Source organism: Phoca vitulina, unplaced genomic scaffold (assembly GCF_004348235.1).
Source record: "Phoca vitulina isolate PV1807 unplaced genomic scaffold, GSC_HSeal_1.0 scaffold13, whole genome shotgun sequence".
NCBI lineage: Eukaryota > Metazoa > Chordata > Mammalia > Carnivora > Phocidae > Phoca > Phoca vitulina.
In genome coordinates this window covers 6505483-6532038 of record NW_022589716.1, presented here as the reverse complement: position 1 = coordinate 6532038, position 26556 = coordinate 6505483, and the positions used below count along the sequence as shown (strand labels likewise).

Genomic DNA, 26556 nt, shown 5'->3' with positions numbered 1-26556 from the left:
TTGGAGAGTCAGCACAAGCCTTTCAGTTGGTTTCAGCTGCTGCTTTAGCGTTATCCCTGTCCCATTCTCCCTCCGTTTTTCTTTCTGTGATACATTACATAGACCTTTTGTACCTAAGAATTAAACGTATCATTCTTCATGGACCCATCCTGTGTTAGTAAATCTGATGAGAATGTTCTAAACCTAAGTATTCATTCTTTTCTTAAAATAATTAGCTCAAAACAATGCCACAGCTCCATTTGCATTATATTTGAATCAATACTTTCTTGTATAGTCCCCCTGCAGTAATAGCCCTGCCTGTTTTTTTAAAAGATTTTTATTTTTAAGTAATCTCTATACGCAATGTGGGACTTGAACCCACAACGCTGAGATCGAGAACCGCATGCTGTTCTGCGTGAGCCAGCCAGGTGCCCATCCCTGCCTTTTTTAATTGCCTTTTTTTCCCCTTGATGGCAGAAAAATATGCCATCTGTACCACATATTTAAGGTTGTTCAGCTTTTTAAAATTATACTGTTTGTGGAAAGGTTAATTTTGTACGGAGTTGTCTCTAGATCTAGTGCATCACCATCATCCTAGAATTTCTTTTCATTTCTCTTACAGGTTAATTGTACTGTTGGATACTGTGGCTTTCCTGTGATGCTGTGTTTATTTGTCATTTTCCTGGTGTCTGCATTGAAAGTTAATTTTCAGAAAGAGTATTTGAAAGATAAACTTTTTAGATTTATTGCATGTTTGAATTTTCCATTTTTGTCTTCACTTAATAGGTTGGGTATAAAACTAGGTTCAAAATAATTTCTCTCAGTTTTAGAGGCATCATTCCATTGCTTTCTAGTGTCACTATTAGAAATCAGAGGCCAGGGCGCCTGGGTGGCTCAGTTGGTTAAGCGACTGCCTTCGGCTCAGGTCATGATCCTGGAGTCCCGGGATCGAGTCCCGCATCGGGCTCCCTGCTCAGCGGGGGGTCTGCTTCTCCCTCTGACCCTCTTCCCGCTCGTGCTCTCTGTCTCTCATTCTCTCTCTCTCAAATAAATAAATAAAATCTTTAAAAAAGAAATCAGAGGCCAATCTATTTCTTATAACTTGATAGGTACTGTTTGGGGAATTTTCTTTGTTTTTCTTTTTCCCCCCCTCCCATCCTTAATCTCCCTGCTCCTTCCATCATCCCTGTCTCCCCTATCCTCCCCCCCTTTTTTTGCTCTGATACTTTGTATCTTTCTTTATGTAAAACAGTATATATGTAAAATTTAAAGAATAAAAAGAATAAAATAAAATAAAGAATAAAAAGATAAACATCCATGAATCTACTAGCCAGCTTACAAAATTGGACTTTCCTGAGCCCCTTATTTGTCCCTTCCCTATTGAGTTTTTCTTCCCTTCAGAGAGTATCACTGTCCTGACGTTTGTGCCTTTCCTTGTGTTTATTTTTTAAGATTTATTTATTTATTTTCGAGGGAGAGAGAGTATGAGTGGGAGGGCAGAGGGAGAGGGAGAGAGCATCTTAAGCAGACTCCACGCTGAGCATGGAGGCCTGATCTCACAACCCTGAGATCATGACCTGAGCTGAAACCAAGAGTGATGCTTAACCGATTGCGCCATGCAGGCTCCCCTTGTGTTTATTTTAATAGTTTGAGTATAAATGTATGATTTTTTAAACACTGTGTTATTGAAATTCATCCATGTCTGTGTGTATATCTGTAGTTAATTCATTTTCAATGCTGTTATTTATTTCATTAATATAAAATTTAATCCATTCTCTGTTGGTGTATCTTTGGGTTGTTTCTAGATTCTTCTTATGAATAATGCTGCTTTGACATTCTTATAAAGGTATGTAAAAGTTTATTAGAGATAACTAGAAATGGAAGGCCTGGGTCTGAGGATATGTACAAATTCTACCTTATAAACAATAACATACTATTGTCTACAATGATTATATCAATTTATATCAGTGTATGAGAAGTCCAGTTGCTGCTCATCCTTCCTAACACTTGATATTGTCTGTCTTTTTCATTTTAGCAGTTCTGTTATTTGAATACCTATTTATTGGATCTCAGTGTAGTTTTAATTTACCTTTCCCTGTGATTAGTAAAAGTAAGCACTTTTTCATATGTTTATTGGTTATTTGGATAGTCTCTTGTAAGAGGTGGCTTTTTTTTTTTTTAAGATTTTATCTATTAGAGAGAGAGGGTGTAAGCAGAGGGAAGGACAAAGGGAGAGGGAGAGAGAATCTCAAGCAGACTCCTCACCGAGCCCAGGGTCTGACACGGGGCTCGATCTCATGACCCCTAGATATGACTTGAGCTGAAATCAAGAGTTGGATGCTCAACCGACTGAGCCACCCAGGCGCCCCGGCCTTATCTTTTTTTTTATTTGTAGGATTTCTTTATATATCCCATATATGAGTTGTTTTTATGTATTGCAAGTATCTTCTTCAACCTGTGGTTTGCCTTTCACTCTCTTAATGGAATATTTGGATGGACACAAATTCTTACCTTTAATGTAGTCTAATTTATCATTTTTATGGTTATGGTTAGTGATCTGTGTGACCTGTTTAAGAAATCGTGGCTTACTCCCACGATCATGAAGATACTCTCCCTGTTATCTTCTAGAAGCTTTATTGTTTTATCATTTAGGCCTGTTATCTACCTGGAATTGATTTTGGTGCATTGTGTGGGATAGAACTCAGGATATATCTTCCCCTATAATTGGATATCCAGTTGACCCAGCACCATTTATTGAAAAAATGGTTCTTTACCTACTGCTCTGCAAGTGTCACATTTGTGATAAATTAAGTTACCATATGTAGTGGTTTTATTTTGAAACTGTTCACTTGTATTGGCCTCTTTCTTGGTGGTTGTCCCACTACCTTAATGTCTTCAATTCAATGTTTATTTATATTAGTTGAAACATATGAAATTGTCATATTTGTAGGTCATCACTTTTTAACAATTTCATATGGTTTAATCCAGCAGTGAGTTTTGATATCTAGTAGCTTAAGGTCTTCCAAGTTCTTCTTTTTTTTTTTTAATATTTGATTTATTTATTTGAGAGAGAAGTGAGCAAGCGAGAGAGAGCACAACAGGGTGAAGGGCAGAGGGAGAAGCAGACTCCCCATTGAGCAGGGAGCCTGATGTGAGACTCGATCCCAGGACTCCGGGATCATGACCTGAGCCACCCAGGTGCCCCAGGTCTTCTAAGTTCTCTAAGACTGTCTTAGCTGTTTGCACTTTTGTACAAAATTTAGAATCAGCTTTTCAGTTTGAATTAAAAGAAAACCTACTGGGATTTTGCTTGTAAAGGTTCAATCTGCAAATCAGTTTGGGGATAATTGACATCTTTAAAATTTGAGTCTTCTAGTCCATAGTACATGATCATGATATATCCTGTCTTTATTTAAATGTTTAATTTCTCTCAATTTTTTGTTTTCTGTGTAGTAGTCCAGGATATGTAGTTTTTATTTTTATTTTTTAGAAGATTTTATTAATTTGAGAGAGAAAGAGAGAGATCAGGAGCAGGTGAGAAGAGTAGAGGGAGAAGCAGACTCCTCGCTAAGCAGGGAGCCCAGTGCGGGACTCGATCCCAGGGTCCTGGGATCATGACCTGAGCCGAAGGTAGACGCTTAACCCACTGAGCCACCCAGGTGCCCTCAAAATATCTTTCATTAAAGTTATTCTTAGAAATTTTGCAGAAAAATGCCACTGTAAGTGATATTAAAAAAAGTATCTTCCAATTGTTTTTGCTAGTATGTGGAAATACAGCTGTGTTTTAATAATTTGCCTGGAGTTCAACAGCCTTGCTAAATTCATTTACTAATTTTATTTATTTATTTAAAGATTTTTATTTATTTATTTGACAGAGAGAGACACAGCGAGAGAGGGAACACAAGCAGGGGTCGTGGGAGAGGGAGAAGCAGGCTTCCCGCGGAGCAGGGAGCCCGAAGAAGGGCTCGATCCCAGGATGCTGGGATCATGACCTGAGCCGAAGGCAGATGCTTAACGACTGAGCCACCCAGGCGCCCCTCATTTACTAATTTTAATAGTTTATTTATTTCCTCTGTGTATAGTTGTTTCCTGCAAACAATGACTGTTATTATTATTTCTTTATAATCCTTATGCTCTTAGTTTTTTTCCTTGGCTCATTGTACAGTACTGGCTAGTAGCCGCAATAGCAGGCATTCTTATTTCTGCCCTATCTCAAGAGAATTATGCTTGTGGCAGGTTTGGTTTTGTTTTATAGATAACCTTTGTCAGATAAAGGATCCTCCCATCCTGATTTGTTAGGAGTTTTTTTTTTTTTTTCCCCAGAGGCTTTTTTGATTCTATTGAGAGATGAGCTTTTAGTTTCCCTACTTAATCTGTTTTGATGTAGTGAATACATTGATAGATTTTTCTAAGGTTTTATTAGACAGCTTGGTTCAAGATGTATCTTTCTACATTACTTGATTTGATTTGCTAATGTTTATTTTAGGATTTTTTTTCACTTAAGTTAGGAGTCAGCAAATTATGGCTCAAGGTCAAATTCAGCCTACAGTCTATTTTTGTATAATTTATGAGCTAAGGGGCGCCTGGGTGGCTCAGTCGGTTAAGCGTGTGTCTTCGGCTCAGGTTGTGATCTCTCAGGGTGCTTGGGTTCCCCATCAGCGGGGAGTCTGCCTGTCCCTGTTCCTTTGCTCCTCCCCCTGCTTGTGCTCTCTCTCTCTCTTTCAAATGGAGAAATAAAATCTTTAAAAAAAATTTATGAACTGTTTCCCACATTTTAAAATAATTGACAGAAAATCAAAAGGAGGAAAACATTTCAAGACAGGTGATGTACACTATTCAAATATCTGTGTCTATAAATTTTTATTGTAACCCAGACACACTCATTCATTTGTGTATTGTCTATGGAAGCTTTCATAGTATAATGGCAGTGTTGAGTCCAGGCAGTTTTTGCTTTGCACAGTAGTTCAGGACTGTAAAAATGGCCATGCAGGGTGAAACTGTGCAAAGCAAAGTTAATAATCAATGGGAAAAATTATGATTGTTCTGTGATCTTTAAAAACTTTAAAAGCTCTCTTGTTGTCTGTTATGAGACTTAGGGAAATGAAAAAATGGGAAAATTAATATTTACTACACTGTAATTCAAAACATTAAAAACATTGATTCATTTGGAAAACTGTGATTTATTTATTGGAAAAAATTTATTTGGAAAAACCTACTACCAAGAATAATTTGAACAGTGTCAGGCTTCTTCTTATCTTATAACTTATGATGTGGAGTGGGCATCTTTTCTGTGTCTGTTCTACTCCTTTCTCAGTTTAACTTCCAACATTTTATCCTTTGTGTTTTCATTGGCGCAAAGTATCTTCAGAGTTCTTCTAATGTGCGATTTCTTGCCAGCATCACCTCTTCTAAGGCATTTTCATTTTTTTCACCAAACCACTGTCCTCATTTATGGAGATAAGCTTAGCTTCACTGAGTTCCTCTGGCAGCATATCCAGAGAGTCTTTTGAATGGTGGTAGTATCAACATTACCACAGTGAGCTATTTTTTTCTGTGACTACATTGACCTTTGATTTGAATTTCACTTCCTTGTTACTACTTTTTGATTCTTTGCTGCACATTAAATTTTGTTGGCCAGTTCCCTCTTTCAGTTATTCATTTTTATAAAATGCCACATGGGTTTATCATTGGGAGATGAGGAGGCAACACCACTGTTTATGCATGAACTGAATAACAGGTGCTCAGTGACCAGTCACCAACAGGCTTTGAAGAAGTGATGTGAAGGGAGCCTGGGTTAAGCCTCCGACTCTTGATTTTGGCTCAGGTCATGATCTCAGGGTTGTGAGATTGAGCCCTCATAGGGGGCTCCTCGCTCAGTGGGGAGTCTGCTTGGAATTCTCTCTCTCCTTCCCCACTCCCTCCCCTCTAAAATAAATAAATAAAATCTTAAAAGAAAAAAAAGTGATGTAATAGGTCGCTGATCTCCATGCACACCTGTTATTTACATAGTGATTTGTAGACTGAAGAGCTAACAGCAAGTTTGTATTTTATGCGATTACTCACAGTTAATATACCATGGTAACTGAACCATGTTGTTGGGGGACTGGTGTTACTTAACTAAACCATGGTAACTGAAATTTGTGCGTATTAGAACCATGCAAAGCAAGGACTGCTTGTATTTGTGACAAAGTATATGGACCACAGAGTTTAAGCAGTTTACTCTCTGGCTCTGTACAGAAAATGTTTGCTGACCCCTGATCTAAGTTTGTAAGTTTATTTTGGCTTATAATTTTCCATTATTGGGTTCTTCTTGTCTGGGCTTGGTAGCAGGTATATATTATCAATAATCATATAATCAATAGCAAATATATAAAACATATAAATGTTCCACACCCTATTTTATATATTAACAGATCCAGAAAGTAGGTAACACTATTATTCCCAACTAACATTTGAGGAAACTGAAGCAAAAAGGTGAAGAAACTTGCTCAGGGTCACATAGATACTAAGTGGTAGAACCCAACTTTGAAACTTAGGCAGTCTGGCTGGAATGTGGGCCTCTAATCAGTACATTATACCTCGGTTAATCTCATAAAATGATTTGGTGAGAATTCTTCTATTTTCTAGAGTTTGTGTTAGATTGGAGTTATCTGCACCTTGAATATTTGGTAGAACTATAAAATCCTTGGCGTATGTGTGTGTGTAAGACTTAAAAATACTGTTTCAATTCTTTAATTGATTCGGGACTATTTAGGTTTTTTGTATAATATTTTTGGATCAGTTATTGTAATATGCTCTTTTAGGAACTGGTCTTTTTTTAAAGTTTATTTTTTTTTAGTAATCTTTCCACCCAGTGAGGGGCTCAAACTCACAATCCCGAGATCAAGAGTCCTGTGCTCCACGGACTGAGCCAGCCAGGCACCCCGGAACTGGTCTTTTTCATCTGATTTTCATATTTGTTGGCATAGTTGTTGATAATCTCTTTTTTTCCTCTGCCACATTTGTAGCATTATTCTTTTCCTTCCTAAAATTGTTCATTTATGCCCTCTCTTCTTTTTTGGTCAGTCTTACCAAAGGTGTATTAACTTTATTACTCCTCAAAGAGGACTTTTGCTTTGTTAATCTTCTCTTTTCTTTCTTTGTGCCTTATTTTTGTTCAAGATTTTATTTCCTTCCTTTGGTTTTCTTCAGATTTATTTTTATCTAACTCTTTAAGATGGATCTTAACTAATTTATTTATATCCTTTTTCTAATAAAAGCACTTAAGGCTGGTGACTTCCTCAAATTCTCTCTTTTAGTATATTCCACAAGCTTTGGTATGTAGTATTTTTGTTATTACTCAGTTCTGAGTATTTTTTCATTTCTTTTTTTTTTAACTTTTTAAAAAAATATTTTATCTTTTTACTAGAGAGCAAGCGAGAGAGAAACAGCATGAGAGGGGAGAGGGTCAGAGGGAGAAGCAGGCTCCCCGCTGAGCCGGGAGCCTGGTGTGGGACTTGATCCCAGGACCCTGGGATCATGACCTGAGCTGAAGGCAGTCGCTTAACCAACTGAGCCACCCAGGCGCCCTATTTTTCCATTTCTATTATGATTTAACTCATGAGTTATTTGCAATGTGTTTTAGAATTTCCTAATAAATTTTTGAAAAATTCAGGGTTTTATCTCTAATTTATTTATGATGTTTCCTAAATGTATATTGTACAATAATGATTTTTTATAAAGTTTTTATTTAAATTCCGGTTAGTTAACACAGTGTGATATTAGTTTCAAGTGTGCAATAGAGTGATTCAACACTTACATGCAACACCTGGTGCTCATCACAACAAGTGCACTCCTTAATCCCCATCACCCATTTCACCCATCCCTCCACTCACCTCCCCTCTGGTAACCATCAGTTTGTTCTCTTACAATGATGATTTTTAAAATTTGAGATTTGTTTTATGTCCTAGTATACATTTATTTTACAAATGGAATGTCCCCTGTGTGCCAGAAAAGCGTCTTCTCCAGTATACTCTGTAGTCCATTAGCTTGAAACTTGTATATTGAGTTGTTCAGAGCTTGTATACTTCCTGATTTTTGTCTACATGATGTGTCAATTACTGAGAGAGGTGTATTACAATATCCCCCTATGAGGGAGGACCCATCTGTTTCTCCTCATTAACGTCAGTTTTATGTTTTTGTTTTATTTTTATTGAAGTATAGTTGATAACACAACGTCACATTAGTTTTGGCTGTACAACTTAGTGATTGGTCCAGTTTTTATGTTATGCTGTGCTCACCACAAGTGTAGTTACTGTCTGTCACCATACAGTGCTGTTACATTACTGACTGTATTCCCTGTGCTGTGCCTTTTATTCCCATGACTTATTCATATCATATCTGGAAGCCTGTATTCCAGCCTGGAAGCCCACTTCTCTTCACCCATTTTGCCCATTTACCAATATTAAATATTAATCTTGTATGTACCTAACAAGTATCTCTATCCCCGCTATCTCCCTCTCCTCTGGCAACCGTCAGTTTGTTCTCTGTATTTATAGGTCTCTTTCTGCTTTTTGTTTGTTTGTTTGTTTGTTTGGTTTTTAGATTCCACATATAAGTGAAATCATACAGTATTTGTCTTTCTCTGACTTATTTCACTTAACCTAATACCCTCTAGGTCCATCCATGTTGTTGCAAATGGCAAGAGCTCATCCTTTTTTATGGCTGAGTAATACTAAATTGTGTGTGTGTGTGCATGCATGTGTGTAAGTGTATGTATCACATCTTCTTTATCCATTCATCTGTTGTTGGACACTTGGATTGCTTCCATATCTTTGCTGTTATAAATAATGCTATAGTAAACATGGGGGTGTATATGCCTTTTTGAATTAGTGTTTTTGTTTTGGGTGAAGTTTTATGTTTTTTAAATAGCTGTTGTCTGGTACATACAAGATTAATATTTAATATTGGTAGATCATAGTGAGTTGAACTTGTCACTTTATTACTACTAATGGTTTTTTGCTTAGAGTCACACACACACACACACACACACACACCAGCTGCTGTGAGTGTTAGCAAGGGCCGTAGCATGTAGGAGCCATCTCTCCTAGAGAAGTCTGGGAAATTATGTCCCTTCCCTTCACATGGCTCTCAGCCAGCGACTGCCTCATGAGGGTTACAAAAACCTGGCTCCCTTACCTCATGGTGGGACTGGCTCTGTGGTGTGGTTGTGCTTCATGGCTTCCCAGACAGGAGGCATAGGCTAACCTTTAGCTGAAACCATAGTTTTGCTTCTCTTCCCTCCCTCCCAGGTTTCTCCTGAAGGCACTACCTCAGTAAATCACTTGTGTAAGAATCCCTGTCAGGCTCTACTTCTAATAAACTCTTATCTAAAGTACCTACCTTCTCAAAAAGGGAGAATTTGATCTCTTTCTAGTGTTAAGATTTACAAATTCTGTCTTATGTTTCATTTCAGTGAACTTTATCTTTAAGTAGATTGTTGATTAATTCAGTAGCTCTCAATTGTGGGTGCCCTTCAGAATCAACACTTAAAAACTGAAATTGCCCAACTCTATTCCTGAATGATTCTGATCCAGTGGCATTTCACTTTTAACTCAGATCTTTACTTCTATTTCAGGTAAAATGTTTAAAGTTATGTTAATTATTAACATGAAAGATTCCTTTGACTTTTCACTTTGCGTGTTCAGTTTTCACTTATTATTTTTAACTTCTAGGCCTTTTTTTTTAACCCCTTCCCCCCATCTGAAAGCATCTATAAGGCACTTTTATGTTAAAGGCAAGTCATTTACTACCACCACTAAGATCTTTTTACAAAATGCCTGCTAACTACTCCTATAGAGTTTATGCCTTCCTCTTTTCTGCTCAGAAGAGCAGGGCTACTGTACCCCAATGCTGATTCTGTGCCCAGGACCCACAGTGGAAGAGCTGGGAGGATCCTAACAGCTAGGCAGATGTCAACTCCAGCGAGAGAAGGCTGTGTCATGATACAGAATAGAAGACACCCAGCAGGATGAATGTGCAGTTGAGATCCTACCAGGTGTCACTACTGTACTAGATGCCCAGGATAAAAGGTGAAAAAGATGTGTCCTTGCCATCTAGGAACTCAGAGTCCAGTGGGATTCTGGAGGAGACACACATTGTGTGTGTCTATGATAAATAATTACAGAATTGTCAACACAGATCCTCATTCTCCTCTTAATTCAGTCTTTCATTTTCCTTCACTTTCACTGACATCTTAAACAATAAAATAGAGCACACTCTGACTCTGAGCTTAAGGGAGAAATTTCAGTTGGCTTGATGGAGAGGTTTTTCTTAAATAGTTCTCAAAAGCTAGGAGGTGATCAAGTGTGAATACTTTTTCCCTTTACCCAATTTCCCCAACACCAGGTAACCTTAAAAATTACATAGTATATTTACTACTACTTGACAGAAATATGTGAGCTGATACTATGGAGATTTCACATTTTAATAACTACAAAAGTTTTAATATTTATACAGTGATGTTAACATGATGGTGGTAGCTTATCCCTTCAACAAAATGCTATTTGTTTCTGCCATATTGCATCATGCTGTTGTGCTTTTCTAAAAGCAGAGAGCTATTTTTATTGCCCTGCCTAATAATGATAAGATGACCAGCATGGAGAGCTGGCTTGTATGGTTACTCCTTGTTGGCTTTCTTTTCATGATTGCAGACAGCATGATTGCTGTGGCACAAAGCTATGTTTGGGAAGAAGAAATGAGGTGAATATGTTAATAAATGGTGACCCTTCAACCTTGAATATGTTTATTCTTTTTCCAGTTCTGAAGAATTTTTTGTAGTTTTAGCACCTCTGATTAATTTCAAATTAGACCTACTTTTTTTTTTTTTTTTTTTAAAGCAGGCTCCATGCCCAGTGTGGAGCCCGTTGCGGGGCTTGAACTCACGACCCTAAGATCTAGACCTAAGCTGAGATCAAGAGTCGATGCTTAACTGACTGAGCCACTCAGGCAACTCTAGACCTACCTTTTTTTTTTTTTTTTTTTAAAGATTTTATTTATTTATTTGTGAGAGCGAGCGAGCACATGCATGTACAAGCACGGGGAGCGGCAGGCAGAGGGAGAATCAGGCTTGCCTCTGAGCAAGGAGCCCAACTCGGGACTTGATCCCAGGACCCTGGGATCACGACCTAAGCTGAAGGCAGACGCTTAAGCGATGGAGCCACCCAGGTGTTCCCACTTTTATTAATTCAGTCATACCATCTTAGAATTCTGTTAGCCAGCCCCTTTGATTTGTTGGTTTTTGTTGTTTTAGCCCATCTCCTGTGTAAAGTAATCCACCAAGAGAAGATACACACATTGCTTAGACATGGTCCTTCCCCTGTGGGATCTAGCAGTTATAGGAACCTCTGGTATATACAGCTAACTACGGTACATATCAGACCGTACTGTTTCAATAGAAATACAGATGAGGTATTAGTTCTCAATGGTGCTGGGAGAACAGATCTCAGAATGGAATCACAGAAAAGCTGATAGTTGATGATAGTTGATTTCAAGACTCTGACAAGTGAGAAAGGAGTGACGAGGATTTGTTGTGTGGAGAGCAGTATGAACAAGGGCATGTGGCGATAATGTCAGTGATAGGCTTATAAAATGGCAGCTGGTCCCGTGTTGACTAAAGTACAGGGAGAGCCTCCATGCAAACCACTGATGGCTGTGGTAGGTCCTAGGGCAGGGCCCTATAGGATTATGTGACCTGGATATCACACAAAGGAGTTTGGAGTGTTTTTTTCCTAATAGGGATTGGGGTCCTTTTAAATCAGCTGAGATTTTTTTCCCTGATGTTTAGGACTTCTCCCAATTGCTTTTATACTTTAAGAAGAAAAGGTAAGGCAAAAAAATAGATTTGAAAGTATAGTGATGTCATTGTGTCAGATAAAACAGAAACTATAAGATTCCAAGATTTTATCAATTCTGTCACACCCTGCTTGTGTTTCTGGTGTTTGCTGGGTCTCCCCTTAGCCTGATCCTCAGTCTACCTTCATTTATAAGTGACTTGTTTCTTCTGGTTCCTTTTTTTGTCCACTGTTAAAGTGAGGGAATTGGAGCCTAGATTATTTGAACTGGTGTTTTCATAAAAGCCTTTAGAGGTCTTAAGTGTTTAGAAATAATTTTTGGATAGGTGTAGGGAAACTCTGAACGTGTTTGGGTCTTAATTAGACTGAGGAAGAATAAGTGGGATGAAGAGTAACATTTTAAAAAACTTTTTTCCCCCACAATTTGGGGGCATTAGGTATTGAGAATCATCTTAAGATTCACTTTTTTTTTTTTTTTTTTTTAAAGATTTTATTTATTTGACAGAGAGAGCGAGAGAGCACAAGCGGGGGGCGGGGAGCAGGAGTAGGAGCGGGAGAAGCAAGCTCCCTGCTGAGCAGGGAGCCCGATGCAGGGCTCGGTCCCAGGACCCCAGGGTCATAACCTGAGCCAAAGGCAGACGCTTAACCATCTGAGCCACCCAGGCGCCCCTTAAGATTCACTCATTTTCTTTTTTTAATTGGAATAAAATTGAAGAGTCGCTCTTAAGGATGGTGATAGCAGAAATGTAAGTGCTGTGTCATTGTCATCTCTTGTTTTGGCTCACGTTACCAGACTTCAGCGGACACGATGCTGAGTGGATCACATGGCTAACAGTGGGAGGTAGCTAGTGTAGGTGATTCTTCTTGGAGAAATAGCTTTCAATTCACTGGGACAGAAATGTGGTGGGCAGGTGCCTGTTTAGAGGTCCAAAATGCGTTCGATCAGGACTGAACACAAACTGCCTGGATAGCTCCTGTAAGTAAGCAAGCTGGGCTTTCAGGCTTGTGCTGCAAGGTTTTATATATGTGAATATGTGTGTGCATGTGTATGCAGTGTTTTTTTATGTTTTGAGGACAGGGCTCCCTAAAATAGCAGTGGGAAAAGGAACTCTTTGTTTTGGGGACTACATGGAAGTAAAATCCATGTGCTCTTCCATATAGGAATGTCACTGGGCAGTGGCTTCAGCTATTCTAGTAATCAGGGCTTTCTCCTGTTGCTGATCCTGTGATGAATGGGACAAATGGTGGTTCTGAACAGAACCCTGTGGAGCCTGCAAATACCATCAGTTCATAATAGTACAGCTGTTGTCCGTGAAGTGTGTAGGGAGGTACCTGGGGGTGGAAACTTAATATATTCTGCAGGGGTTTGGGGTTTATTGCTAGGATAGTCAAGATGTTGCTGAGCTGTGCCTTTGCCATTCTGGTTCTGGGGAGGAGCAGGAGAAATTCAGATTAGCCTCAGGGATCACATTGTGCCTGTGAGCTGTGTAAGATCTTAGCTGATTCCCATACAGGTCCTTAATAAAGATTTCATTTTACTTTGAATGAAATACCGTTCTGATTGAAAGTATAAATCAAACTAGTTTTCTAGTTAAATAAATTAAAAGCAGAACACAGATACCAGACAAATAAGGGTCAGCTTGCTATGTAACAGACCTCTGAAAGGACTTCATTAAAACTAATCTGAGGAATAGAGTCCCCATTTAGTAACTGAAAGTTTGCTAGGCAAACTTAAAAAAATCTCATGTTGAATATGAAATCTTCATGATGCGGGCTATACCGCCACCATGTCAGATTATAAATGGTCTCTGGAACTGGCTGGGATGCTGGGTTTCTTCCAAGCCTGAGGAACAAGCACTTCATTTTGGTCACAGCACTCTCACTGATGTCCTGGGATAGCAGCTCAGTGTTGGCCTCAGGATTCTCTGCTGTTTACATCAGTCATTCAAAAAAAAAAAGTATAGAAGAAAATATTAGCCCCACATATCTTTTTAGTTCTGTATCTTGTCCATAATTCACCCCCTACCCCCATTCCCCCCCAGAACTGACAGAATATCAATCATCGAGAAAATTCAAGTGAGCATTATGAGCAGTCTTCTGCCTTTAAGAATTATTATTAAATGTTTATTTACTAAGTTGGTTATTTGGAACTCAGAAGCATTTCCCTTAGATAAACAGTGTTATAAATGATAATTTTGTTTCTCACCTCATCCAGGTGACTGTGAAGAAAGTTTTGAAAACTGACAGGAGGTAATATTTGAAAAGAGCTTGCCTTTGGCATTGTATTACCTCCCTTTCTTTGACCTCCTGGGGCCTCTGGGACCACATACCCTCTCCCTACTTTGATACCTTATCCAAATCTGCTTTGTTCTCTGAAATGTTCCATGTTGCTAAATTAGTATTCTTCCTTTTCACACTAAAACCAAAAAGCTCACATACTTTGCACAGACTTGATCTCTGGGATTAAGAGGAAAGTTAACTTGATAAGAAATAAATTCACACTAAGGTGGAAAGATGGACCTTCTGGGATGTAAGTCCCCTTACTCCCTTTGGAATTGTGAAAAAGGATTCTACACTGTTAAAAAGAGCATGCTGGCTACCGCAAATGAATCTCGGTACAGATTTGGCTAATGTGACGGAGTGAAATGAAAATATGACTGTGGTTGTGAAAAGTGTTTCAGTATGTTGGGGGGAATTAGGCTTCTGTTCTTCTTTTTCGTCATGAGTTTCCTTGCTCCACTTTAGCTTCGAAGCAGCACCTTTGGGAGGGCGGAGGGGCCAGGGGGACGGAAGTAGATGCGGAGGACAAAAGGCAGCAACAGGCCATTTGCAGACTAGATCGCTAATGGTAATGTCTCATCAGACAGAATGAGCACAGATCTGGAGTGAGTGATTGACTATATAGGTAAGACTGACCTAAGATTCACAAGAGGAATTTTGGGACCTTAAAAAGTTGCCCATACTTCTGTGTATTTAAATTAGATATGAACACTAATCTCTATAGACCTAGAAAATAGTTCAGTAACTAATTCCAGAGTTTGTAATCTAAAGTAAACCATACAACAGAGGAGATGCTTTGGGACCTCATCATATCTTCTTATTTACTCTGGATGAGTACATGGCTATTAATAGAGGGTAGTTAAGAGACCAAAATTCTGTTCTGTGCTTCATCATCTTGTCATGTCATTTCTTCTTGTCTTCGTTCACATATTTTCAAAACTCTTCTCACCAGATAGTTTCACTTCAGGCATGTAGTCAGAATGAAATATCAGATGTTCAAAGCGCTATGCTTGAAAACTGTGTGTTCTCTTGGTCCCTGGTTAAATAGTACGGGGCTTATTTTCTGGCAGAGTGGTGTCAAGTCTCCTTTGATGTTAGCCAGAACTGGGTGGAGTTTCTTAAGCTCCAGTCAGATACGCTCAAGCAGGGCACTGTGCAGTGATGAGTTTGTTTTTAGTCTCTCCCTTTGCCAAAAAGCTTTTGCCTTTTAATAAGCCTGAACCCAGTTATAATTGGGAGTACTTGACATAGAAAAGTCACACATGGCACATTGAGGATCTATATGCAATTTGTTTATTTCTAACTTAAGTGATGAATCTAAATTATAAGCATCTTATAGAATAATCAACCTTAGGCATCATTTAACATACCACTCTCATTTTACAGATGAGGGAACTCAGCCCCTGAAGGTGACTCACTGAAAGCTTTTTAGATTAAACTGGTGCCTCAGTGAGGCATAGAAACTTCTGTACCCAGCTTTCTTTTTTGCCTCCTAGTAACAAATCCTTTTAAAGGCAAAACTTTATACAAATAAGAAAGGAATAGTAGAAATAGTCAAGAAGAAATCATTTCTTTTTAGTAGTTAGTCCTCATTCACAAGGGTACATTTTTGGATCTTCTTGAATATCCAGATTTGAGAATAACATTGCGTCATACCCTTTTGTCCATAAATTACATAACTCAACATTTTAAGGCATAACTGAATATTAAGTGACCTTGAATGGTTCTGTAAGTGTGGGATGAAATTCACCCATGAATTCATTAAAATCAATTCTGAAACACTTGCAGAACCAGTTTAACAAACCTGTAGAACACTTACCGAATTTATTTTTTAACTTTATTTTATTTTTTTTAGATTTTTATTTATTTATTATTTATTTATTTTTTAAGATTTTATTTATTTATTTGACAGAGAGAGACAGAGTGAGAGAGGGAACACAAGCAGGGGGAGGGGAGAGGGAGAAGCAGGCTTCCCGCAGAGCAGGGAGCCCGATGCGGGGCTCGATCCCAGGACACTGGGATCGTGACCTGAGCCGAAGGCAGATGCTTAACGACTGAGCCACCCAGGCGCCCCTATTTATTTATTTGACAGAGAGAGACACAGCGAGAGGGAACACAAGCAGGGGGGTGGGAGAGGGAGAAGCAGGCTTCCCGCCAAGCAGGGAGCCCGATGCGGGGCTCTATCCCAGGACCCTGGGACCATGACCTGAGCTGAAGGCAGTTGCTTAACCAACTGAGCCACCCAGGCGCCCCCACTTACCGAATTTATTATACTTGTATATATTTTAGAGTAGAATAACTATAAAATTGAGTCATCTCTTCAATTTATTGAAAACTGGGGCTTTCTGGATAAAAAGCCAGAAAGTAAATTGTGTGTGTGTGTGTGTGTGTGTGTGTGTGTGTTGTGTGTAAATCATATTTCTATTTATATGTAGTGACAAGAAAGGAATATCTAAGCTGTGTTGATACAGATGCTGGGTAGTTGGCTAGATGCACTCAGAGCCAAATGACCTTCCTGCTTTCCAGCTATCTAATTTTCTATTAGTTTTACCTTCTTAGGCTGAATTTAAGCTGCTATTCATATTCCATGAACCGAATGTCAGCTCAGGAAGTGGTTTGGGAAGTTGGGGTGGGGGTGAAGAGGGAAAGATTACAGTGGGTAAAGAGCTGCCCTTTGAGAATATGCACTCAGATAAATGAGATTGAAAAGATATTGTTGGTTTTGTCTGTATTTTTACCTGTGTCCTAAATTAAGAAGTTTGAGTGGATTGCATGAAAAAGGTGTCCTAGGTATGTATTATGGAAAAAATAGAGCTATTGTTAAGGATGGTACAGATGTCCTTTCAAGTGCTCTTTGACCTTGAAACTGTCTAATTATAGACATCCTTTATTATTTTTGGTTCATAATAGGTTTCAAATGCTAACTGGTAAGGATAGTTATCATAAAAAAGGGAAAAGCAGTTACTTTTTATGGAACTTATTGACATTAAATTTGTCAGGCTTTTAAAAAGTTCTTTAATGAGTCATTTTTCAGCACTTTTCCAGGCAGGATCTGGAGAAAATCATACTTTACATGTAAAGTAGCCTGGGAGGCATATAGAATAGGAGTGCCCATCCATATTCATGTGTTGTAAATGGGTTAGATGTGTGCTGCTAATGACTATGATAGGAACTTGTGTGTGGAGACAAAGTTGAAGATAGAACGACTATACTCTTTGGTGTGTATTTCTTTTTCCTTAGTAAATTTCGCTGGAGAGAGGTAGACAGTGGTGGACAGTTTTAAAGGACAGCCTTTAAAAATGGCTCAGAATCATAGTAAATTTTGGCTTTTAAAAATTTGGGTTGAGGAAAGACTGTGTATTAGTTGAGATTCTTTGGTTGCAAGCAATAGATTGACTAAATTAGGCAGAAGAAAGATGAGAAGGTTGCTCCCTTAGACTTGAGAAAGAAGACAGCAGGACAACTGAACAGTGGCCACTTGGTGGGTCTTCCATCCAGGATATAGTTATGAAATACTCCTTTTCCATCCATCCTCTTCCTGGTCATGTGCCCAACTTCACTGGGGTGGCTGTTGGTGAATATGGGGGGAGATAAGAATAAATTTCCAGGCAGACAGAAGCAGTAGCTATCATACTATACAGCTAAGGATTTCTTTCGTTCTTTTTTTTAAGATTTATTTATTCATGAGAGAGAGAGCGTGTGCACGTTTGCACTGCTGTGCAAGCAAGGGGGTTGGGTGCAGAGGGAGAGAGAGAAAATCCCCAGGCTGACCCAATGCGGGGCTCCATCCCAGGACCTTGAGATCACAACCTGAGGCAAAATCAAGAGTGGGACGCTCAACTTACTGAGCCAGCCAGGCGCCCTTAGGCAGCTAAGGATTTCTATTTGATTTACCTTTGCCTGCTCAAGAAAGCTCATACGTTCACTTATCTTTATGAGTCTCTTGGAGTCTCTATTAGACCTTTTGAAAGCAGAGATAGTACTTGGAACACTTTTTTTTATTTCCCAGTGTGCTATGTATGTATCGGGAGCTCAATTTATTTCAGGCCTTTTGGCATTTTTGCTACACTATTTCTGTATTTTCTGGGCCAGTCACCTGCAGTTTTGCCTGTAGTAGATTATACTTCTTAACTTCAGGTCATATTTAAAAATTGAGAGCCTGATGTTCTGAAAAGATGGTGATGTACATGACCACACAGAGGGGCTGCCACCCCTAGCTAATCAGGGAACATGTCTGTATTTTTCATGCCACCAGGGCTAGGTATAGTTTGGTTAACGGAGCTATCCCCAAGAAATTCGTGCAGAAGCAGTATTTAACATCAACAAAATAAATCTTTCGTCAGGAGAGGTGACTTCCTTCAATGTAACCGTTTTTTTAATGGGAATATAATGTAATCTGTATATTCTTTTTTTTTTTTTAATTTATTTATATATTTGACAGAGACACAGCGAGAGAGGGAACACAAGCAGAGGGGGAGTGGGAGAGGGAGAAGCAGGCTTCCCACGGAGCAGGGAGCCCGATGCGGGGCTCGATCCCAGGACCCTGGGATCATGACCTGAGCTGAAGGCAGATGCTTAACTGACTGAGCCACCCAGGCGCCCCTCCTTTTGTATATTCTTTTAAGAATTATTCTGGGACATGATTTGGAAACGAAGATAGATGAGATAGTTGAAAAGTTTATAAGACTTGAAATCAAAAGACCTAATTTGAGTCTTATTGCCTGTAACTTTGGATAAATTGATTTTTTTTATACTTTTAAATTTTTTTATTAATGAAAAGGACGAAATGGCTCTTGCTCTGTTTACTTCCGAGAGATGTGAGAGAGTGTTTACTTCGGGTAAGACTGTTAACTCAGCTTTCATTTCTAATCTGGGAAATGAGGGAACCTCTTCGAGCCCTCAAGTTTTAGATTTTATTTCTTTTTTTGTTTAGAACACCTGAGAAGAGTTTCTAGGGATGTGTTTCCCTTTGCACAGTGCTCATCTTACGCAACTTTTTTCCCCCTTAACCAGGCAGTTGCAGTGGTGCAAAATGGCTGACCTCAGTCTTGCAGATGCATTAACAGAGCCACCTCCAGAAATTGAGGAAGAGATAAAACGGGACTTTATTGCCACGCTGGAGGCAGAGGCCTTTGATGATGTTGTGGGAGAAACTGTTGGAAAAACAGACTATATTCCTCTCCTGGATGTTGATGAGAAAACCGGGAATTCGGAGTCAAAGAAGAAACCATGCTCAGATACTAGCCAGGTTGAAGGTAAGTAGTTAAACCAAGCTGCTGAGAAAGCAGACTAGGGATTATGCTTTGGGTCATAATCTTAGAAACCTTGAGGAAACTGAGCTGAGTTTTTTTAGTATAGGCTAGTCACTTTCTCTTCATCTAAATTTCTGTTAGAAACCAAAGATGTAGGTTCATTCATTACCCTTTAGTTGAGTGTGTGTTCATGAAACTGTAGATTACTTTTAATCTAAAGGTTTCTTCTGTAAAGTCTCAACTACTGTATAATCTGCCTAATTTCCTAGATTAAACTGTCTGCTATGCCTTTACTTTGAAAGTAGCTTTGTAAAAAGTCGGATATATAAAATTCTGTGTTTACATCAATACTGAATTTGGAATGGAACCAGATACCACTTGTTGTCTTTAGGAGTAATTGTAGGTCAGGATTAAACCTTTTTTTTTTTTAATTTTATTTTATTATGTTAATCACCATACATTACATCATTAGTTTTTGATGTAGTGTTCCATGATTCATTGTTTGTGCATAACACCCAGTGCTGCATTCAATATGTGCCCTCTTTAATACCCATCTGGATTAAATCTTTAAAAGAGGTTTGCTGCTTTTATATGTTGCTGGATCAGATTTGCTACTATTTGGTTGAGGAGTTTTGCATTTATGTTCATGTGGGATATTGATCTGTAGTTTTCTTATGACGCCTTTGTCTGGTTTTAAAATTGAGGTCGTGCAGCATCATAAAATGAGTTGGGAAATGTTCCTTCCTGTTCTGTTTTCTAGCATAGTTTGTGAGAATTGATGTTTTTGTCTTTAATGTTGGATAGACTTGGTCAGTGAAGCCATCTGGCCCTGGAATTTTCTTGGTCAGGTTCTTTTTTTTTAGGAATTCAATTCTTTAAGAGATATAGAACTATTCAGGTTATCTATTTCTTCTCAAGTGAGCTTTAGTAGTTTTTATCTTTCAGGGAATTGGCACATTTCCTCTAAGTTGTCAAATTGATGGAGATAAAGTTGTACTATTACCTGATTCTTTTAATGTCAGTAGGATATATTTTATGCCCCGTCTTTCATACCAATTTCAAATTGGTAATTTGTGTCCTCTCTTTTTTCTTGATGAGTCTGGATAGAGTTTTATCGATTACTGATGTTTTTAAAGATCCAGCTTTTGGTTTCACAGATTTTTTCCCCCTGTTTTTCTACTTTCAATTTCTGCTCATATCTTTAATATTTCCTTCCTTCTGCTTGCTTTGGGTTGATTTGGTCATTTTCTGTTTTTTTTTAAGGTGGCAGTTTAGATCATTGATTTGAAACATTTCTTCTTTTCATAATTGATGCAAAATACTGTATTAGTTTAAGGTGTACAACATAATGACTTCCTATTTTGTATCTTGTGAGATAACCACCACAATAAGTCTAATTAACTTCTGTTACCACACATAGTTACAAATTTTTTTTCCTTGTGATGAGAACTTTTAAGATCGACTCTCAGCAACTTTCAAGTATACAGTACAATGTTATTAACTGTAGTCGCCATGCTGTACATTTCATCCCCAGGACTGACTTATTTTATAACTGGAAATTTGTCCCTTTTGTCTGCCTTCACCCATTTTGCCAACCCTCCACCTCCCACCTTTGGCAACCATTTAAAATGTTACAAATTTCCCTCTAATCATGGTTTCATATGCATCCCATAGATTTTGGTGTGTTGAAGACATCCTTTGAAATTTCAGTTCATTTCAGTTTGTCATGTTTTATTGTATGGTCCAGAATATGGCCTGTCATGGTCAGTGTTCTGTGAGCACTTGAAATAATATGATGCTGTTACTGTGTGGAGTACTCTTTTTATGTCAATTGAGTCTACTTGGTTGATAATGTTGTTGAGGTTTTCTGTATCCTTACTGACTTTGTATCTACTTGTAATGATTTCTGAGAGGGAGAGATGTTGAGGTCTCCACAGAATTTTGTTGATTTGTTTCTTTCTCCTTTCTATTCCACCAATTTTTATTTCATGTATTTTGAAGATTTGTAGTTGACATACAGGGTTATATTAGTTTCAGGTGTACAATATGGTGATTCAGCACTTCCATATATTACTCAGGGCCCATCAAGATAAGTGTACTCTTAATCCCCTTCACCCATGATTGTTACATCTTCTTCATGAATTAACCCTCTTATCGTTAATGTAGTATCTCATTATTTTTGGTAATATTGTTTGTTCTGAAGTCTCATTTTTGTCGTACTAATAGAGCTACTGGAGCTTCCTTTTGTTTAATGTTGACATGGTTTTACCTGTCTGTATCCTTTTACTTTCAGTGCATTTCTTTATTAATATTTAATAAAAGTGGGTTTCTTGTAGACAGAATATATGGGTCTTGCTTTTGTGTCCAGTCTGAAGATCTGTCTTTTCATTGGTATTTTAGACTATATTTAATGTGATTATTGATATGGTTGGATTTAAATCTGTCATTTTGCTAGTTGCTTTCTATTTCTTCAGTCTGTTCTTTATTGTTTTTCTTTCTGTAAAAAAAACAGAAATATTGGATTAATTCAATATTTTTTATGATTTTGTTTTTAACTTCAATATTGGCTTATTATGTATATTTCTTTTAAAATTTATTTTATATTTGGGGCGCCTGGGTGGCTCAGTCAGTTGGGCATCTGACTCTTGGTTTCCACTTGGATCATGATCTCAAGGTCTTGGGATCAGGCCCACGCGGGGCTCTGCACTTGGCATGGAGTCGGCTTGGGATTCTCTCCCTCCCCCACTCCCCCCTTTGCCCCCCCCTTGCTCCCCTTGCTCAACCTTGGCTCTCTCTCTAAATAAATGAATGAATAAAGTCTTTAAATTAAAATTGTTTCATATTTGACCTACTGTTTACAGTGTAATTTCTTCCAGTTTGCCGTCCAGTAATATTGTACCACTTCATGTATAGTGTAAGATTCCATGCTAAACAGTAAATGTCCAATTCCTCTTTCATTTTTTGTTTTACTGTCATACACCTAATTTTACATATGTTAATAACCTACATTGTTACTCTTTTTTTTTAGATTGTCAGTTACCTTTTAGATTAAAATTTTGGGAAATAACCTTTTACAATTATCCTAATTTTGACCATCTTGGGCACTCTTTATTTCTTTGTATAGATCCAGATTTCTATCTAGTACCATACTTCTAATGCCTGAAAGAATTCTTTTAACATTTTTGGGGGGGGGGATTTTTCTTTTCTTCTTCTTTTTTTTAATTTAATTTAATTTTATTATGTTATGTTAGTCACCATACAGTACATTATTAGGTTTTGATGTAGTGTTCCATGATTCATTGTTACTTTTAACATTTCTTACAGCACAGGTCTTTTAGCAATGAATTATTTCAGCTTTGGTTTATGAAAAACAAGCATTCAGTTTTGGAAGATACCTCTCCAAGGTGTATATTCTTTGTGACTTTTTTCTTTCATTTAGGAAAATTAGTCTTCCCACTTGGATAGTTTGTGATGAGAAGTCTGTTATAATTTTTTTTTTTTAAGATTTTATTTAATTATTAGAGAGGGAGAGAGAGCATGAACAGGGTGAGGGGCAGAGGGAGAAGCAGACTCCCCGCTGAGCAGGGAGCTCGACGTGGGCTCGATCTCAGGACCCCGAGATCATGAACTGAGCTGAAGGCAGACGCTCAACTGACTGAGCCACCCAGGCGCCCCAAGTCTGTTATAATCTTGATCTTTGTTCCTTTTTGCCCCTCTGGCTGCCTTTAGAATTTTATCTTTATCTTCGGTTTTTGGCAGTTGGAATATGTTGTGTTTAGGTAGTATCTTGGTATTTGTCCTGCTTGGGGTTCTCTGAGCTTGATCTGAGCTTTGATGTGGTTTATGAAGTTTGGAAATTTTTGGATTGTTATCTTTTAAAAATATTTCTTTGCCTTATTCTTTATCTTTTCTCCTGGGATTCCAGTGACATTTTTATTAGAGTTTTAGGTATTGCTTCACAGCTCTTGGATGCTTACCCCCCCTTTGTTTTCTGTTTCATTTGGGTACTTTCTTTTGACCTATTTTCAAGTTCTCTGATTCCCACTCCCCACCCCCCCCACCCCCGCCCCCCGGGTTTCGTTGAATCTAATGTGGAGCCCTCAGCACTCTTTAGTAGCTTTTCTGGTTTTAATCTCTAGCATTTCTATTTGACTCTTTTCTTATAGTCTCTTCTGGCTCTCTGCTGAAGTTCCCCATCTGTTCATGCATATTTTGATCTTTTCCACTATAGACTTTAACAATATTCATAATTATTTTAAGTCTTTTGTCTGCTAAATTTGAACATCTGGGTCATTTCTTAGTCTGATTGTTTTGTCTCTTGACAGTGGTTGTTTTTGGGGGGGCACTTTTTATGTGTCTCTTAATTTTTGAGTGAATGCTGGACTTCACATGTAAAACAGTAGTGACTGAGATAAAAAAAATATTTATGCCTGGAAGTAGGCATGTCTTTTTTTTCACTAGAGTTAATATCAAGGGTTGAGTCCGTTTAGGCTAGGGCAGAGTTAGGTTTGAGTTTTGTTGTTACTATGATTGTCTTCAGTGCAGTACTGGCTTCAGATTCCTCTATTCCTTGTGCTTAGAGCCGGGAGTGTGATGCTGAAAGGTTTCTCTCAATGTTCTTGTTCCACTCTTAGATTTTGGTCTCCCTGTGCACCTGTGCCCTTGAAGGGTGTTTGTCCATGTGCTAGCCCCTCCCTTATCAGAAAGGGCTAGCCTGGAAGTAGACAGGAGTTTTGTCATCTTTGGTTTTTGGTCCTGGCTTAGGCTTAATCCTGTGTGCATGGTTGAGTCTTTCTCAGTAATATCCCTCTTACAGTGGGAGGGTCTTCTAATGGTATCCTGCAGGATCCTGGGTAGGACTTACTGCTCCTCCCCTAGGGTAAGAGGATATTTTCTTCAATCTTTCCCCAGCTGCAGTGGGTCTTTACCCAGGACCTGGGGTTGACAGGGTTTGGCACTCCCCCCGCCCCTCCAGCAGCTCAGCTTTTGTTTGTGTAGAATAGAAGGGTGGGGTGGTTTGGGGAGGTCAGGGCCGCACCCCTTTCCTCTAGTGGTGGCTTTCTCCCAAGTCTGCAGAAGGACACTTTCCCACTCAGCTTGCGGTCTTATGAGCATCTGGTAAATATCTGTACAGGCAGACCTGCAGGTGATGTGAACTCCCCTTGCATGGATGCCAGGGACCCTATACTCTCCTGCAACTATCATTAAACTTTTTAGTTGAATTCTTCTTACCTGCTGGTGTTACGCTGCACATCTCTCCCTTACATGCTCTGACACAGGACAGCCAGTGCTTACCTCCCTGTCTCCTGGAGGGCCATGTCTTGCTTTGGATTTCATTTTCTGTTTTCCTTTAGCAATGCTTCCACCACCTGGGACTCAGCTTAGGTGGGTGAGGATAATGATGTGGCAGCAGTAGATTTTCTTATGCTTCATCTTGGGTGACTTGTGTACCATTAACTTAACCCCAGAAGAGGAAAGTTTTTTTAGAAACTATTTTGCTTATAAAAATTACTACATTGTCCCTAATATTTTTAATATGTGAATAACCTGTAGTTAAGTACTATAATTAAAAGTTCATTAATTCAGGGAGACTACTCTAGAAATTGGTAACCGTGATTACTCCAGGAAGAAGTAGCTGGCTGGAGTGTAGGATGGGAGGGAGCCTTATTTTTACCGTTTATCCCTTTGGACCAGTTGGGTTTTGTACACGTGCATTTACTTATTAACCTGTTCAAAAAGAATAACATAAAATTTATAATTACAGGAGAACTAAATTACAAGTTTCTAATTTTTTTCATACGACCTTGTTTGTAGAAGGTTTGGTTAAGAATAAGTGGGAGAGGGGCGCCTGGGTGGCTCAGTCGTTAAGCGTCTGCCTTCGGCTCAGGTCATCTGGAATCGAGCCCTGTATCAGGCTCCCTGCTCTGCGGGAAGCCTGCTTCTCCCTCTCCCACTCCCCCTGCTTGTGTTCCCTCTCTCACTGTGTCTCTGTCAAAAAATAAATAAAATCTTAAAAAAAAAACAAAGAATAAGTGGGATTAGGAGAGGTGGCTGGAGACATTGAAGAAGAAAGGAAAAGAATTTCTTTATTTGGTCTTGCAGAGATCTGGGGCAGTGAGTACACTCTCAGTGAATGGGGGCTTCTCTACTGTGAGTCTGATTTTTATAAATTATCAGACTCTGGTGGATTTTGCCCAAAGGATAGGTTTCATGTTTGTGTTTTGCCTGGAGAACGTTCTAAGTAGATGTTTTTTCTTCTGAATACTTCTTCAGAAGTGATGGAAGGGCCCTAGACTTCATTATTTCATGTTTAGACTTCATTACTTCATTATTTCATGTACATCCAACTTTAAGTTTGATTTTGTTATTGGATGAGATTCAGTAAATTATCACTGGAGCTCTAGATGTGATTTTGCAGCAGGCTCAGGTAGGCCAGCCAGTGGAAATTGATCAACTTTCTTGCATCTAGGATAGAAAGGGCAGTTGAATGGGTTACATGTAATAGAACTTTTTGGATAGTGGTGTTTCTATTTCTTTTCATTCTCACATGCCCCCCACCCAAATTGCCCTCAACTTAAAAAGAGGGGTAAGCAAGCAGGCTGCCTTTATGATACTTAACACAGAGTAGGAAATGTTGCTCCCCCCTCCCCCATGTACAGTTCCTGCCCCAAACCTGGAAACAATGATTTTTCAAGCCTTGTTACTACTGGATTTGTCATTGTTTTTAGGCCTTTTTTGTGGATACACTATACTCTTTTCCGTTTTACCCCTATTCAGTTTTGTTTCCATGAGTATTTTTATTTTCTTATTGCCCCCATAAAACGTCTAAATAGCCAAACACCTTGAAATAAAACTGGTATCGTACTACTTCTAAAATGCCTGTCACCTTGGGAAACAGTTCTCAAAATACTTTTTTGGATATATGTATTGATTTTTTTTTCTTCTTCGGAGATGTTATCTAGATCAGCTCTATGTGGCTCTCTTTTGTAGGCCAGGGAAACAAAAGACAGCTTTCTCATATATGAATAACAAAACAGTAATACTTTTGTGACTTTTGTTCATTCAAAACATTGTCGTAGATGTTTGAATGAGCATCTAGCACATTGTTGATGCTTAGACACAAATAATTGGCAAATTTGTGAACAAGTCACTTAATTTTTCTGAACTCTGTGCTTAGTTCTACTTGTAGGAGTGAGAGAATATCTTCTTCCCAG

At 38.6% G+C, this 26556-nt stretch overlaps 1 protein-coding gene across 11 annotated transcripts in view; it reads left to right on the top strand.

Moving 5' to 3' along the window:
- Positions 1-26556, top strand: part of MAP4 (microtubule associated protein 4) — a 192089-nt gene that overhangs the window by 47782 nt on the left and 117751 nt on the right. For 4 of the 11 annotated variants that reach the window (XM_032412644.1, XM_032412643.1, XM_032412642.1 and 1 more), the window contains exons 1-2: positions 12534-12556; positions 19104-19345. In XM_032412644.1, coding sequence (XP_032268535.1) covers positions 12540-12556; positions 19104-19345 — 259 coding nt within the window. In that variant the 5' untranslated portion in view covers positions 12534-12539. The other 7 variants (XM_032412645.1, XM_032412639.1, XM_032412640.1 and 4 more) reach the window with 4 other exon arrangements.